This window comes from Zingiber officinale, chromosome 8A, assembly GCF_018446385.1.
Source record: "Zingiber officinale cultivar Zhangliang chromosome 8A, Zo_v1.1, whole genome shotgun sequence".
NCBI classification, from domain to species: Eukaryota; Viridiplantae; Streptophyta; class Magnoliopsida; order Zingiberales; family Zingiberaceae; genus Zingiber; species Zingiber officinale.
The window spans coordinates 31,055,475-31,073,681 of NC_056000.1; the positions used below are offsets into that span (position 1 = coordinate 31,055,475).

General features: G+C 39.1%; 1 protein-coding gene across 1 annotated transcript; it reads right to left on the reverse strand.

Moving 5' to 3' along the window:
* Positions 1-14,916: 14,916 nt before the first annotated feature.
* LOC122010664 lies at positions 14,917-15,378 on the reverse strand. Its single transcript, XM_042567172.1, has one exon. It carries the CDS (start codon positions 15,376-15,378, stop codon positions 14,917-14,919), a length of 462 nt encoding a protein of 153 aa, XP_042423106.1.
* Between the last annotated feature and the right edge of the window lie 2,829 nt (positions 15,379-18,207).

Consider the following 18,207-nt stretch of genomic DNA (forward strand, 5'->3'; position numbering starts at 1 on the left):
TGTAATTCGAGCACCCTAGCTCGACATTTCAAGTGCTCGATCGATAGCTTGAGGGCACACCACCTCGAGTTCTCAAAGCACTTTGCTCAAGGGCTCAACCAAGCTTTGTATGCAAGACGTCATTTCAAGCTCCAAACTCACCTCGCCTCTCGAAGCATCTCAATTTTTCTCATGCCCATCGTGATGAGTCCAGTCTCTTTGGGCTAGGGTATTCCTAGGCGTGACTCTACCAGGGATGGAATCATGATTGATTATGCAGCAAAAATAAAATAGTCATCTTATTTGCCTTTAAATAGGGCATTTACTTTAAGAAATCATAATTGATTAGAGTAAAAATCGAAGCCGTCCATCATCTTAACAGCCCCTTTAGAATGGTCCATACTAATTAAAAGCGGATAAATTATGGAGAAATTTATTTTAGTATAGCAACCTTTTTTATTAAAAAACTTAAACATCTAACGAGACATTTTGTACTCATAAAAAATTAATCTTGAAATTTATTAGAACAACTACTCATGTAAATATCAACTATGCCCATCAGTGAGGGTAATTATGATTGATTATTGTATCACGAGTACATGCTCTCAAGAAAAAATTTCTCCTACTTCCTAATCACTATAAGCTAATTCCATAATTTACTTCTTTTATATAATCTAGAACGGATTGTGAAAAATATTTAGAGTTAGTATAATTATCTTTTGCTATAAGCGATTGATTATTATAGTAAAAAATAATTACACTTATCCTCAATAATGTATTCACAGTTTATTTCCTAAAAATATAAAATCCTATGGCAAAAAGATAATTCACCGTCCAGCTCTCCCATCAATTCGTCTCTAAATAAACACAGAAAAAATTATAGATGACTATTAATATTAGTGTAAATGATCAAAATTAAAAAAAAACATATTTAAATATACTAATTAAACCTTAAAATTTCATATGGTAATATTTCTTACCTCAATTATCATAGCGTTCCGAGAAGACCTGAAAATATAAAATCATGCGCATTTGGAAATGGGGTGTGAAAGGACATAGTCCGGACAGACCTATACAGTTTCCTCATACCACATGATGTGATAGCCTATATTTCAATAAATTAATGACCCTACAAATCAAAGGTCAGGTCATATAAAAGAGTTAAAACTAACTAAATCTGATAGAATATGTATTCCAATTTTATTAATGAATTTATAATTATATATGGATGAAAAAAGTGTTGAAATTTTTTGTAGAATCAGGTGGGAAAATAAGAATATAGGAGAAACTTTATAATAAAAGTATAAGGATAGAAGAAAGATTCTAAAAAAAATATTTACTATATATATTTGTTCATAATATAAAGTCCTTATTTATACACTTATATTTATGCTTCTCTATTTTTTTTATAATTACATCACATCATTAAACATAATACAATTCAATTTTATTTTATTTTGTATTAATGACTCCTGCCATAAAGAGTTTCATTGAACTTAGTAGAATAATTGAACTTTGCTTAATTGATGAAATGTCGCATGAATTCAAATTCATTTTGACAACTTCCTTATATGATTGATGAAGTCAAGTTGTTTTTAATATTGTTCCGAGGGCAGATCGACAGGAATATAGAGGTATATGTCGATGATATTCTGGTAAAATTCCTCCGAGTCATTAATCTCTATGCAGATATTGAGGAGACTTATCGAATTCTGAGAATGTACGGAATCAAGCTCGATCCAAGTAAGTGCCTATTCAGAGCAAGGAGTGGACGCTTCCTCGGTTACATAGTGACCGAGCGGGGAATGGAAGTGAATCTAAGTAAAGTAAAAGCACTCCAAGACATATCACTCTATGCAACCTGAAGGAAGCTCAGCGGATGACTAGGTGAATCACGGCATTATCCAGGTTCATCTCCAAGTCTTTCAACCGAAGACATGCCACTCCAGTTTGGAGCCACCCGTTCTTCAAGGTTCTGTGTCGGGCTACAAAATTCTAATGGGACACCGAGTGCGATAAGGCACTAGAAGAGCTCAAGAATTATCTAACTTCTTTACTTGTATTAGAGAAGTCCATCGTTGGCGAGCCACTCTGGATGTACCTATCATCCATAGAACGGGTGGGTGGCTAAGCGTTGGTGCTGCAGAATGACATTGAACAACAACTAGTGTATTTTCTAAGTCATATATTGAAAGATGTTAAGTGCCGCTACACCTATCTCGAGAAGCTGGCGTACGGGCTGGTCCTCGCAACTCAAAGGTTATGCTTATACTTTCTATCACATCCAATAATTGTGTTGACTAACAACACTCTAGGGTGAGTCCTCCTTAACCCTAAAGTGTTCAGCCGACTAATCAAGTGGGCCATGGAGTTAAGCAAATTCGGCATCCAATACTAACCCCGATTGGCCATTAAGGCGCAAGCCTTAGCTGATTTTGTGACAGAAGTACAGAATGTCGAGCCAAAAGTAACTTGGAAGATCTATGTGGATGGATCATCCACTCGGCAAGGAAGCGATGTGGGCATGTTAGAGTGTATACTAAAAGCCTAGCTTTTGTAACATTTATTTTGAAATAAAGAATCACATTGGTCAAATATCTGCATTTATATGCTAAGTGTAGTTGTTCAATGAATTTATATTGAAGATAACATGATGTGTGGTGTCACACACAGAAAATCATGTTATCAATTCCTTATAAATTATAAACAGTAGCTCACGACTAAGATGGAAATGAACAAACCATTGGAATAGTCGAAGTGTAATTTGGTATTAGTTTATCTTAACTATAAAATTACACTAGTACACTCTAAGTATATTGAGCAAGACCATTTAAGGTAAATTCTTTTTATACTGACTAAATAAAAGAACAAGACCTTTGTTATTATGGAAGTGTGTGCTCTTAATCCTGATATAATAACAAGCACATATATCTAGTATTTATTTTTTTGAATTATCAATGGGTGAGATTTAATTCAATAAATCAAGAGGCCCGATAAGTTGAGAAATGATATTATTTATAGTGTGTGTTGTTGATTATAGAAAGAAACTGTGTCCTAGTAATCTAGGTTGATAATGCCCCCAAGATGAATTCATAAGGATTGTCATGTAAACCCTGCAGGTGGACTTAGTTCGACATGACGATAAGGTTGAGTGGTACTACTCTTGGAGCTAGATATTAATTAAGTGAGTTGTCAGCAACTCATTTAATTAGTGGACATTCGATATCTTAAACACAGGGAGATTAACTTACTCATGATAAAGAGGAGCCCATATAGTAATATGAGATTGGTGCGGTAGTTCAATAATAATTCTTTAGTAGAATGAGATATTATTGATGTACTCGAGTTGGGTGTTCGGGGCGAACACGGGAAGCTCAAGTTCATCGGGAGACCAAAACCAATTCCTCCTCTCGGTCCCTGTCATAGCCTCTTATTTATAAATTGTTATACCCATTTATACCCACCTTAAGGTGACCGACCAAGCCTAGCTTGGAGCCCAAGCTAGGGCCGGTCAAACCAAGGTGAGATGGTTTAAGAGGTGGCCGACCCTAACTTGAACCCAAGCTTGGTGTGGTCGGCCACAATAAATTAAAAGGATTTTATTTTTTAAAATCTTTCTTATGTGGAAGCCATGCTTTTAAAAGAGAGTTTAAAATTTAAATCTTTCCTTTTATAGTTTTCTACAAAAGATTAAAAGAAAAGTTTGATATCTTTCCTTATTTGTGGATAAAAGGAAGATTTTAATTTTTGATAAAACTTTCCTTTTTTAACCATCCTCTTGATTATAAAAGAGAGTTTTAAAATTTAAATATTCCCTTTTATAGTTTATACAAAAGATTAAGAAAAGATTTGATATCTTTCCTTATTTGTAGATTGAAAGGAAGATTTTAATTTTAGAGAAAACTTTCCTTTTTGTAAATCATCCACATGTTTTAATAGAAAGATTTTAATTTGTAAAAGTTTCCTTTTATGACCAACCATGAAGGGAATTTTTAAAAGATAAATTTTTATTTAAAAATATCCGGAAACAAATTAGGAAGTTTTAATTTTATGTTTAAAACTTTTCTTCCTTGGAGGATTAGATATGGTCGGCCATATTAATAAAGAAAAGGATTTTTAATTAGTTAAATTTTCCTTTTCAATGGCAAGGAAAATAAGGAAGTTTTTATTAAAACTTTCCTTATTTATCAAGACCAAGAAATATAAACAAGAGGGTAGAGGTGCCTCACCTCACAACAATACTTCTATTATTCCTCTCCTCCTTAGTGGTGGCCGGCCCTCATCTTTCTTCATCTCCTTTTCTTCTTCTTTGGTGGCCGACGACATCAACTCTTGGGGAGTCCTTGGTGGCCGGATTTTGCTTGGAGAAGAAGTAGAGAAAGGAAGATTTGTTTCTAGCATCCCTTAGAGCTTGGTGGTGGTGGGCGAACCTCATCTTCTCTTGGAGTTCTTGTGGTGGCCGAAACTTGCTTGGAGAAGAAGAAAGCTTGGGTGGATTCTCGTCTCGGTAGATCGTCGCCCACACGACGTTCGAGATTAGAAGAGGAATATGACAGAAGATCGTGAGGTCTATAAGCTATAAAATGTTTAACTGGTTATTAGTTTCCACATCATAACTAGTTCATCCTTTTATTTAAATCTTGAAATACCAAACACAAGAGGCTAATGAATCTAGGTAATCGAAATTATGTTTTCGATTTTGTGTTTCTTTTGTTTTTTGAATTTGTGATTCGATTATTCTTTTTGGTTAAACCTAGGGTTACTATAAGGAAATTAAATATTAAATTTCGTTGAAAGGCTTTGTTTAGGAAGTGGTGGATGCTCCCATACCCAAGAAGGCTTAGTGCCTCACCCTGTTTAACCTGGAAGCCAATCTCTGAAATTAATATTTAATTGAATTTGTAACATAGGTGGATTTGGGTCAATAATGTTAAGCATCATTTGCGATCCAAGTCTAAACTACTAAGAACAGATAAGTTGAATTTGGAATCAATAATGTTAAGTTCTGTTTGCGATTCCAAATTTAATTTCTAAAGAACATAATAGGTTGTTAAGAATGGTTCAGGACTTGTACAAAATTTTTATACAAGGGAATCAGTACGATATTCCCAGTAGCAACCAACAGGGCATACTTCTGATATCGCCACACAAGGATTGAATGCAGTTGTTCATTCGGCTAAATTATCGAGCCACAAACAATGAGGTAGAGTACGAGGCACTAATAACAGGTCTACAAGTAGCAAGGTATGTGGGAGCTACACGAGTCCTTATCCACTCAGACTCTTAATTGGTGGTGCAACAACTCTTAAGGACTTTTGAAATAAAGGTTATATGCTGAGGCGTTCAAAAAGTTAAAGGTTGGATTTCAAAAGGTTATTATTTAGAAGATCCCCCAAGCGAAAAATCATAATGCGGATAAACTGGCAAAGCTAGCAAGTTCCTTAACTCCGATGGTGTTAGATAGGTCAGTCGAGCAAGTGATGTTAATAGCTCACATCGACAAGCCAACCAGAGAAGCATCCCATGACTGGAGAATTCCTCTGATCGAGTTTCTCTGATTGGGTAATATGTCGATCGACCGGGAGCAGGCTCGATTACTAAAAAAGAGAGTCAGACGATTCACATTGATCGGGGACCACCTATACAAGAGAGCCTACTCAACACCTTTGCTCAAGTGCGTCGGATCAAAGGGCATTCAATACATCTTACAAGAAGTTCACCAAGCCTTCTGCGACAATCATTTGGGCGGCTGATCGTTGGCTAAAAGAATCCTACTCGCAAGGCATTTTTGGCCTACTCTACAAGCCGACGCTATAAGGACAGTATCAATTTGCCTATCCTGTCAAAAATATCAGAACACTCTGCACAGGCCCACGGAAGAGTTGAAGGCATCTGTGGTATCTTGCCCGTTTGATCAATAGGTCATGGCCATTGTAGGGTCATTTCTAATAGCAATCAGACAAAGAAAATTTCTTCTTGTAGTGATAGACTACTTCTCCAAGTGAGTGAAAGTTGAGCCACTAGCCAAGATAATTGAATAGATGGCTATAAAATTTCTATGGTAGAATATCATTGGCCAGTTCAACGCCCCTCATAGACTCTTCTTCGACAATGAAAGGCAGTTTTAAGGAAGGAAACTCATAGAATGGTGTGCTAGCTACGGTATTACGCAGACCTTCACCTCGATGGATTATCCCCAAAGCAATGGCTAGGCGGAGGTCACCAATAAAGAAATCCTCCGAGGACTCAAGACTCGGGTCGACCATGTCAGTGGGAGCTGGGTGGATGAATTGCTGAGCGTGCTATGGGCCTACCATGCCACACCCCGAGAAGCCACCGACATCACCCCATTTCACTTAGCATACGGAGGAGAAGCTATGATGACGGTCAAGATGGGAGTTGAGTCCGATCGGATACAACTCTACAATGAGAATAGCCTTGAATGACGTCGCATGAAGCTAGATTTAATAGATGAAATTAGGGATAAGGCAGCCACATGAATGATGGCGTACCGGCAAAGGATGAAGCAGAACTATAACAGATGAGTGATTCCTAGATCATTCCAGGTTAACAACTTTATTTGGAAAAGGATCAAGTCGGTCGCCGACGTGAGCAAACTAGAGGTCCCGTGGGGAGGACCCTACAAAATGATCCAGAAGCTCAGCTTAGGTTCTTATTATCTATAAGACGAAAATAGAAGGAAGCTCTATCGGTCGTAGAGCACAAACCACCTGCAACCCTATCATGCAAGATAGTAAGCTCATAGTAGAACTGATGTAAATTATAACACCATTTGTTCTATAAATGTAAGAAAGTTTAAACAAAGATTCGCCAAGTGTCAAAGACTCATATGTCGAGCAGCCGTGTTATAAGTGAGCTTAGCCCTCATGCTAAATGTCAAAGACTCACGTGCTGAGCGGTCGTGTTATAAGTGAGCTTAGCCCTTACGCCAAGTGTCAAAGACTCACGTGCCGAGCAACTGTGTTATAAGTGAGCTTAGCTCTCATGCCAAGTGTCAAAGACTTATGTGCTGAGAGGCAGTGTTATAAGTGAGTTTAGCCCTTACGCCAAATATCAAAGACTCACATACCGAGTGGCCTTGTTGTAAGTGATAGTAGCCCTCGCGCCAAGTGTCAAAGACTCACGTGTCGAGTGGTCGTGCTACAAGTGAGGGTAGCCCTCATGCCAAGTGTCAAATACTCACGTGTTGAGCAACCATGTTATAAGCAAGTTTAGCCCTCACACCAAGTGTCAAAGACTCTCGGCCCAATTGGATGAGTTATAAGTGAGCGTTGCTCTTGTGCCTGAAGATAATTAGCAACGGGGTCCAGATCGGGCGTGTAAGAGACGCTCGACCCATCGGTCGAGTTATAAGCAAGTGTTGCCCTCGTGCCTAAAGCTAATCAGCCACGAGGTCTAGACCGGGGTGGAAAAGACACACGAGCCAATCGACCTTGTGATTAGCGAGCAAGTCCCTCGCGCAAGTGTTAGAGACTGTTGACCTGAGCGATGAGTTAAGCAGACCTCCGTAGCCAAAAAACTTTATAGCACCGAACGAGAGCACGGGGATTCATACTTAGAAGATTTTTACAAACTACACTAATGAGGGGCCACAAGATTATAGAATGGTAAACCGGATAGCCATAAAGCGTCGAGCGGAGACGCATCAAATTATACTTAGAATATTAAACAAGGCACTACATCGAAAGAACTTTAAAAGCGCTGAATGGGCGCATATTTATTCATACTTAGATATTTTTACAAAGTGCTAGGGGGGAGTACAGAAAGCTAAGAAAACACTTAAAGAGGAAACTACGCTAAGTAATCAAGGACCTCATCTGGAAGCGACTCGGTGATCTTATCCCTGTTTATAATTCTGCTCATCAAATCTAGTGAGAGATAGACGTCTTCCTTGAGTTGTTGGAGGGTCCCATTGATGCCATAATAAAAGAGGTGGATAGTCCAATCGGTAAACATGTCGTTAAAGGCATTAGAGCGAAGGTAGTCTACTCTGAATGATTCCAACTGGTTGGGTTCCTCCGCTTTATACTTATCGAAGGCTAACTTAGATGCCTCCAACTCAGCTTTAAGGGCAGCTAGCTCAGTATCTTTTGCTTCAAGCTAGACCTAACTCTCCACTTGCTCAACCTTTTGGTTGACCTACTCGATTGCTAGAGTAGCTTCCGCCTCCTTAAGATTCTGTCCTAAGACCTGAGGCTCTTTGTTTTTTTATGTCAATGTCTTTGATGGCTCGGAACTTGGCGTTAGTAGAATTTATCTTTGACTCAAAGTTATGAGCCTGCTTGGTCAGCCGATCGAGTTGCAGGGTCAGCTCGTGACTCTTATTCTTCTCCATGGTGAACACCCACTCGAAGCCCAACAGCTACTCGGAGTTCCACTCGAAGTCCTTCTTCGGTTGGGCAACCTCCGTTGTGAGCTACTCAACCTGTGCCCCTGTGGTGTGGGCTTGGCCAGACGGGCCCACAACTACTGGTTCTCCTGCTCCAGAAACATTAGCCATTGGCAGAGTGCAAAGCTCTCCACCCAGAACTGCAAACCCAAAGAAGGATTAGTGCCGATCAAGAAATGCAAAGGGAATACTTAGTAAAAATTTACCCACATGGATTTCTGAGTGAAGCCGTCAACCGTCTCCCTGGGCGGAAAGGTCGCTGCCCTAGCCCGGACATCTACCCATGTTTGGGCAATAGCGTTGTGATATGTCCAATGTGGTATGTGTTAAAACATGTTTCGTAAACATGCACAGTGGAAAATAAAATAATAATAATTCTTAAATGATTACATCACACGCATCACATGCATATAAGGATACAATATGCCAAACATGATCACATAATTAATTTTTTTTACGGAAAGTAAATTTACGCCAAGTATACCTTACGGATAACCTATAACGAGAAGAGCATCAACCATAGCGGTGTTGTTAAATCTCACCTCTATTCGTATCCGCGCCGAGCTCCTCAAGATAACTCCTTGAGTACAAGCCTCTCCTTCGGAAGGTACTAGTCACGAGCGAAGAAGAGGGATTAAGAGGAAGAGGAAGAGAAGCACACAAGGAAGAGATTTCTTCCTTGTGGTGGTCATGGCAACAAGGGGAAGGGCTTCCCCTTGTTAGCGGCGGCAAAGAGAGAGGGGAGAGGGAGAGGAAAAGAGAAATTGGGTTAAGGTTTTCCAAAAACCTTACAAGTCAATTAATGATTTCATGTGTATAATTTTCTCTTAACCATATCAACATATAGCCCTGATTAATAAGTTAAATTAGAAAGCCCAAATCCAACCTATTATCCTTTAACAAAAAATTAGCTCATTGATCCTTTAGTTTGGTTCACAACTAAACCAAGTTGGTTCATGACTAATTCATGATTAAACCAAGTTGGTTCATGACAAATATAGTCCAACTCTTCCATAAGAGATGTGGTTCATCCACACTTCCATTGCGACAAATATTTTTATATTTGTCCTATATATGGTCCAACCAAACATTATCTCTTGATCTAAGAATCTTATTCTTTAACTTGTTTTACATCTTTTAAAGACTCGTTAGTGTGTGTGACCCGATAGGTTCTCGATTTATCTTGGTCGTCCATAATTAACTACTTAATTATAGAACGATCATGAGTGGGCACCTAGTAGTACATCATCCTCAATTAGTTAGAAAATCATAGTTGATATTAGAATTAATTCTAAACCCTTCAGTAGCTACACCGAGTCGTGTCTTGTTCCTTTCACTCATCTTATACCCACTTGGTTCAGGACATAGTCTATGTGTCTTGTCCCCACTAGGCTGACTATGTCACACATAGTCCAAGTAATACTTGCTCGTTTTGCGGATTCAAATTACTCGTACATGTGTACAAGAGTCTCACTCTTAACATGTAATGCTTTGACCAAAGACTTTGATTAATAATCCTAACGAGTGGCTATAGGGTATACGTCTCCTTGCAAGGAGTAGTGAATCCTCTGTGGGTTATCCAAACACCTTCGGACACTTCAATTTATACCTAATCATCCCAGATTCATACCTCAATGAGATGCTTGCTTAAGATGCCAAAGTATTCATAACCAAGATGACTTGTATATCTCAAGTAGAAGGAAACTTGCATTCGTACTGCAGTAAAAACTTTACAGACATATCTATATATATGTAGAGAATCATATGAAGTCTTACAGCGAATTACTCCAATGAACTAGTTACCATAACCAACATCCACGTTTGGCTCTCGACATTCCAATGTCTCCAGCAAGTGAGAAAACAGCTGCTTGGCCAAACCAAGGAGTATAATTCGTGCTAGTCTTACAAAATTGATGATGTCCGAATGTATTAATTCGACGATTAGGGAAATTTTAATATATTCATAATTACACATGTAGAGATAATCACTAGTTACAATCCAATCACAAATTCTCTCATGTTATGAATTATATTACGGACTTTCAGTAAATGAATTTAAGATAATCAAACATATAATATGAACTCAAATAGTGAATCTATACTTATCAAATAAATATAAAAAAAAATCGTTAGGCGGTTGTCTTAGGACATCCCTTAAATTCTAACACTCTCACTTGGCCTAAAGTCAATCGCCATAATGTTCTAAACCGTAAACACAGACGTGACTCTCAAACATGTTTTGTGGTAAAGCCTTTGTCAAAAGATTCGCTAGATTCCTTTCAGTGGGAATTTTCTTGAGTTGTATTTCTTTCCTACTAACAATCTCCCTGATTAGATGATAACGACGAAGCACATGTTTTGATCGTTGATAAGATCTCAATTCCTTTGCTTGTACAATGGCTCCAGTGTTGTCACAGTAAATAGGTAATGCTTCAATAATAGATGGAACCACTCCAAGTTCAGTAATGAACTTTTTGATCCAAATCGCTTCCTTTATTGCTTTCGAAGCTGTAATGTATTCCGCCTCACAGGTAGAATCTGCAATAGTATCTTGCTTGGAACTTTTCAACTAACTGCACCTCTATTTAATATGAATATGAATCCAGACTGGGACTTGGAGTTATCTTTGTCCGTCTGGAAACTAGCATCTGCATATCCGCGTATGATCATATCACCATCTCCATAAACTAAGAACATATCCTTAGTTCTCCTTAAGTACTTAAGGATCATCTTGACAGCCACCCAATAATCCATTCCTGAATTAGACTGGTATCTGCTCGTAACACTCAGAGCATATGATACATCGAGTCTTGTATATAACATAGCATACATGATAGATCCTATTGCAGATGCATAAGATATCTTATCCATGCAAATCCTCTCGTCTTTTGTGCATGAACACATAGACTTCGAAAGTTGAATTCCATGCCTCATAGGTATGAAACCTTTCTTGGATTTAGACATGCTAAACTATTTTAGCACTCTGTCTATATACGTCAACTATGAAAGACCAAACAAGCTTTTCGATCTATCTCTATAGATTTTCATCCCGAAGATGTAAGTTGCTTCTCCCATGTCTTTCATGGAGAACGTATTGGACAACCAAACTTTAACTGATTGTAGAATTAACACATCGTTTCCTATAAGCAATATGTCATCAACATATAATATTAAGAATGCGACTACACTCCCATTAACCTTTTGATACACACAAGGTTCGTCTAGATTTAGTGAGAAATCAAACTATTTGATCGCATCATCAAAACAGATATTCCAACTCCTGGATGCTTGCTTTAGTCCATAAATAGATCGTTGAAGCTTGTATATTTTATTTTTGTTGATAGATGTAAAGCCTTCAGGTTATGTCATATACACATCCTCGAGCAGATTTCCATTAAGAAAGTTGTTTTCACATACATCTGTCATATCTCATAATCATGATGAGCTGATATGGCTAGGAGTATTCGAATGGATTTAAACATGACCATAGGTGAGACAGTTTCGTCATAGTCAATGCCTTGTCTTTGACGATAACCTTTCTCCACCAACCTTGTCTTGTAGGTAATAATATTACCATCCATGTCAGTATTCTTTTTGAAAACTCATTTGCACCCTATAGGCGTAATGTTTTTAGGTGGGTCCACCAAGTTTCAAACTTAGTTTTCGTACTTCATGGTTGTAAATCACTTATCTTTTTCTGGACTATTCGGAGTCTCTTCATAATCAGTAGGTTTCTCATTCTCAATAAGTAATATATCATTCGATTCTCTTACAAGAAATCCATATCTCTCAGGAATATTGCATGTCCTACCTGATCTACGAGGAGGTTGTGTATAATCAGTTGTGGTTTTTGACTAGGCATCTCATTAGTGTTTATTAATGCCCCTTGAATTTCATCAAGTTCAACCATACTTCCACTTGATTAGTGGTTGATCGGGCATGTATTTCCCAATCGACAAAGGGCCGGTCCAAGTGAAGCGCCCATTTAGCTAAGATCATCAGACGACCATGACAAAGCAGAGGAGCATGCGTTTGACCGGAGCATTAGTTTGGTCAGGTGGAAACAAATTATTGAGACTTGTCACCACGCGGAGGAGCAGCCGAGTCTGGCCAAGCGGAGGAATACTCAACCGAGCAGCTATCACGCTCGGTCGAGCAGATGGATCACTAACATATCCTTCGAGGAGATAGCGCCACTAACACAAGACTTGGTCAACGGACGTATCGTACTGTCTTGTTAGGGATATGCAAACCCTGTTAAGGTATAATGTCAAAGACACTTTCCTGACACGTCCTTTTATATGAAAAATTGGAGAACGTGTCCATGATCAATTGGAGAATGTGGCCACGTCGCGAGAGAAGTGCGCACGTCGCACACTAGGGCACTATATAAAAGGGGTTCATACACTAGTAGAGGTGTCGAAACCAAATTTAAAATTCGGATTTCGTGTTTCTACACTCATATGCATAGCAGAAATTTAAAATTTTATTTATGATTTAACAATTAAATCAAAAGAGTGCTCGTATGATTTTAAAATAGACATAAGCATGATCTTTATCTAAGCATGTATTACAATATAACCGTATAAGTAAGATCTTTAAAAGCATAACAAAGATAAATTATCATGTGATTGATTCATATAATGCTAATTTAATCATTTTATTTAGACATGCTAAACTATTTAAAATAAACATATTAGATCATTTAAGTAAAACCTACATAAAACTATATATGAATCAATGTAAAAGTATAAACATACCTTCCAAACAGCCTATGTTTAGGAATGACTCCAACTATTCCGATTGTAGCGAAATAACTCCTCGTTGTTGTCACGAGCTCGTACTTCCTTCATTGTATCGAGTCGATATCAGATATCGCTTCCTTAAAGGATCTAGGATCACATTCATGATTAAAGTCATTTTGATTTCCTTCAAGGAGTAGACCATACCTTACAGGTAGTCTTGAGACCCTATCTGATCTCCTTAAAGTGTGTACTTGTTCTACTGTCTGTTGGAGTGTGAGCTCTATTATATTAGTTGTGGAATCATCTCGAACCTCTTCGAGTTTTATCATCCCGCATTTTCTATCTAATAGAAACTCCTTCTCTAAGAAGGTGGCATTTCTTGAAATAAATATTTCTATTTTCTTGGGATTATAAAAAATAATATCCAACAGAGTTCTTTGGATATCCCACAAAATAATACAAAGTGGATTTACTATCCAATTTGTCTCCCACTGCTTGCTTCACATAAGTAGGACATCCCCATATTTTAAAGTATGGATACTTGGGTTTCTCATCCATATTTCATATGGTGTCTTTTCTACTGCTTTTGTATGGACTTTATTCAACAACATTGCCGTAGTTTAGAGCGCATAGTCCCAAAACGATGGCGATAAATTAGTGAATCCCATCATAGATCGAACCATGTCCATTAGCATTCGATTACGACGTTCTGCTATACCATTAAGCTGTGGTGTTGCAGGAGGAGTCCACTGTGAGAGAATCTCATTCTCTTTTAGATAGTTCTTAACTTTGTACTCAAGTATTCTCCACCTTGATCTGATCGAAGCTTCTTAATACTTTTTCCCAGTTGTTTTTCTACTTCATTTCTAAACTATTTGAACTTTTCAAAAGATTCAGACTTATATTTCATCAAATATATGCACCCATACCGTGAATAGTCATCAGTAAAAGTAATGAAATAGTAATGGACATATTTTGTGCTAACACTAAATGGACCACACACATCGGTATGAATAAAATCCAACATATCATGCGCACGTTCCACTTGACCTTTAAAAGGTGCCTTAGTCATTTTTCCTTTTAGACAAGATTCACAAGTTGGTAGGGAATTTATGTATGACGAATCAAGCAATCCTTCACTTATTTAGTCATCCTTCTTTGAGAAATATGACCTAATCTAGCGTGCCATCTGTGTGCTTGATTTGTACTATCTTCTTTTCTTTTCTTTGTTGTTGATTGCGCCTGTATATTGTTTATTGGAATATATTTTAATTTTAAGTTATAGAGATCATTTTCTAATTTACCAGTCTCAATCAAACATTCATCCTTGTAAATATTACAAACACTTTTGCAAAAAGACAAGAATAACCACATTTATCAAGCATAGAAATAGAAACAATGTTTTTAACTAAGTCTGGAACAAATAAAACATTTCTTAAATATAACTAAAAATCATTACTCAAGATCAAAGTAATATCTCCTATAGTTCTCGCAGCAACTCTTGCTCCGTTCCTAAGTCTCAAGAAGGTCTCACCCTCTCTGAGTCTTTTACTTCTTGTCAACATCTGCAAATCATTGCAAAGATGAGATTCACGGCCAGTATCTAATGCCTAAGAAGTTGGGTTAATATATACATTAACTTCTATATAGAGCATACCTTTGCCAGAACGCTTCTAATTAAGATACTCCTTACAATTGCGCCTCCAATGTCCAGGCTTATTGTAGTGGAAACAAACATGTTCTGACTAATTGGGCTTTGTGGGCCTTGGCTTCTTATTAGGCTTAATCTTCTTCATAGGGGCAGAATGCTTCTTTCCCTTTTTCTTTGGTCCTTTCTTGGATCCAAAAGATGAACCCACAAGGAAAATAAATTTTTTTCTTTTTCATGGTTGTTTCATAATTTGCAAGCATATTGACTAGCTCTTCAAGGGCAACCTCTAGCTTATTCATATTGAAATTAACCACAAAATTATCAAATGAGGAGGGGAGAGACAACAATATGATGTATGTCGATAGCTCGTGTGAAATAACCAAGTCAAGGTTCAATAACTTTTCAATAAGCCCAATCATCTTGACTCCATGCTCATGGACCGAAGCCCCATCTCGCATACGAGCCGTCATGAGCTCCTTGACAGTCGCATGCCTGACTGAACGAGTCTGTGCACCATACAACTCTTGTAGGTGTATGTGAATATCTTTAGCATCCACAGTCTCCTCAAATCGCCTTTGCAGTTCATTTGACATTGAAGCTAGCATATAACATCTTGCTTGAAGATTATGGTCCGACCATTTTTCAAGTTTTTCCAACTCATTAGGGGTGGCATTAACAGGAGCCTCTTTTGGAGGTGCCTTATCTAATGTATATGCAATCTTTTTGGATGTCAGAACAATCTTTAAATTTCTTAACCAGTCAGAATAGTTAGGTCCAGTTAATTTGTTCTAATCAAGTATCACATATAGTGGATTCTGAGATGTCATATCAAAAATATACTGAAATGAAAATAGATAATTAATATTACTAATCATTTTAAATAATTCATAAGACAAAATATGTGGACTTTTATATTTTAAATTACCTCACACTATTTTTGACATTTCCATCACCCTCTAATGAAAATGAAAACTTATATTCCTTAGTAAGTATATAGATCTCAATTAGCCAATTGTGATCCCTAAATGATATCAACCGATCATAATTCCCAAAAGGTAGAACTCAATTACATCATATGCAACCTCTATGTAATTTGCCTCACGTTTGATAAGGACCCAATAATATGACGCTGATTATCTTTATGTGTCAAGCCAACCCATCAATGTTAGATTGTAATAGATAGTCGCCATGCATTCCCACAATGATATGAGCCGAAGTCATGGGAGTTCCACTCAATCCACATCATATATGTCAGTAGAAGACATAGCTTTCTGGCGTCCGAGCCTCCCCAATGATATGAGCTAGACATTGACCGCGAGTAGCTTTTATCATGCAACCACTGTTGATGGAAGGCAATGAAAATATATTCTTTTATTTTTCCCTTTATAACTTAATATAAATTTTGAATAATATTCAAAATGAGGGATTTTAATTTAAATATTTATATCATCATTCGGAAGATATAATATGTTTTATGCATGTTTGCTGGATTCAAGCAACTATGTTATAGAATAATATACATACATATATCTAATACTATATATCAAATATTTCATATTTTAAGGATGAGGAATCAGTGAGAGCCATTTGATCATCCTTCTTGCATCGTATGCATAATATCAAATATTTTAATATCAATTAATTAATTGATCAATTTATGTTTCTTTAAATTTGATCGAAAGATTATCAACTAAATTGATAAATCAATTTATCTATAATAAATTTTGGTAAACTAATTGATCCTGTCTAAGCGCTGAGTCGACGGACGCTGGGGACGTGGCACGCTCCACTGTCTCCGACTGTTGGTATAGGTCTCCGGCGAACCTGCAAAGAAGCCGAGCCGGGAGGGGTTTCCCGGCGACGGCCCTCCGACGCTCAAGTCAGGCAACGAGAAATGAGAGAGGCAGTGTAACTGTGGCTACAGTAAGGGATCGCGCATACTTTCGTCGACGTCTGGGGGTCCTTATATAGGACTCGGGGAAGTGCGGGCACGCTTCTCGATGTGTGCACGCTTCCCCAAACATACCTTAACGAGTCCAAGTCAGAAAAGTACCCCTGACGTCATTCCGCAATCGTCCGAGCATATCCCGGATATGACAGTGGAAGCTTCCACCGTATGATCCTGTGTACGGCTCGACTGCCAACCCTGCTGCCTGTCGGCGGCAAACGTCTCGAGGATGATGTTATCTCCTGTCTCCTTTCGTCCTCTTGCGCCTCCTATCTGTTCCAGGGCCGAGCGGATCGGCCGCTCGGCAGGCATATCACTTCTGCCCCGGTTGTAGGTATCAGTCCGACTGGGAGGACTCTCGGTCGTATGCTCGGATGAGATTGCTCCTGCCTGTCTTTGTTGCCTTGTGCCCCGGCCGAACGGGCATCCTGCTTGGCCCTGAAACCTTTTTACCTTGAGCATCGGAAACCCGACCCCTAGTCGGGTTGTCTTTCCTTAGGTTCGGGGGATTCCCGGTCGGTCGACCTTCTCAATCCGGTCGCTCGGGAGGCCGGTCGACCCTCTCAGTCCGGTCGGTCGGGTCTCAGGGTTGAATCTCTTGACCTTTGACCTCCACGTGTCGTTGACCTTCCGCCAACGAGGGTCCCCCGTCCTTACCACCGGATCACATGCCTCCCCTCTCAAGTCTAGTCGAATGAGGCGCTAAGTTCGACAGACTGGACTACCGGTCGGCCGGAGTGACACCGCTCTGCCACTTTCTGGAATGTTCCTCCTCACGACCGCTCGGCCTCTTACTGCCGCTGGCTTTGCTACCGTGTCAATGGTCAATGCTGACGCCCTTCGGATCTTCTCGAGATTCATGCAAATCCTTTCCATTAAGACCGGGCACAAGCGCTGCACGCCGTAATGGCGCTCATTAAATGCGCCCCTATGGCATGGCGCCACGTGGCGCCTCCGCGGGCGTCATCGTACGGCTCGGCGACGTTTCCGATGAGACATCGGCGGTTTGAAATGAATGGCCCGATGCGGGCCTCGGTTCTTTTGACCTGCATCCGACGGTCGAGGCCGATCGGGCTCGACCTTATAAATCCTTCACCTTCTTCCTCCGCCGCACCTTTGCCTTCGCGTGTCCCACATCCTTCTTCTATGCTTCAGCGTTCCGGCGACTCCGATTTTCTGTTTTCCGACAATTCTCCGCCTACTTCCTTCGATCCCCAGCTTCTTTTTAAGGTTCCTCCGCCTTTCTTCACTGTTTCCCTTGTGTTTTTTTATCAAGTTCTTGTCTTCTGGTCGATGTCCCCTTTATCATCTTCTTCCTTCTGCCGTGTGTCTTTTTCTTGCCTTTTGCTTTCTTGCCCGGTCGGACAATGGCCAGTTGTTCCCGATCCGCAGATCTCACTTTAGGCCCCTAGGTATACTACCATGGAGTCTCGCTTCGATCGGCGCGACGCCGAGGCCTTGCTTGATGGTTATG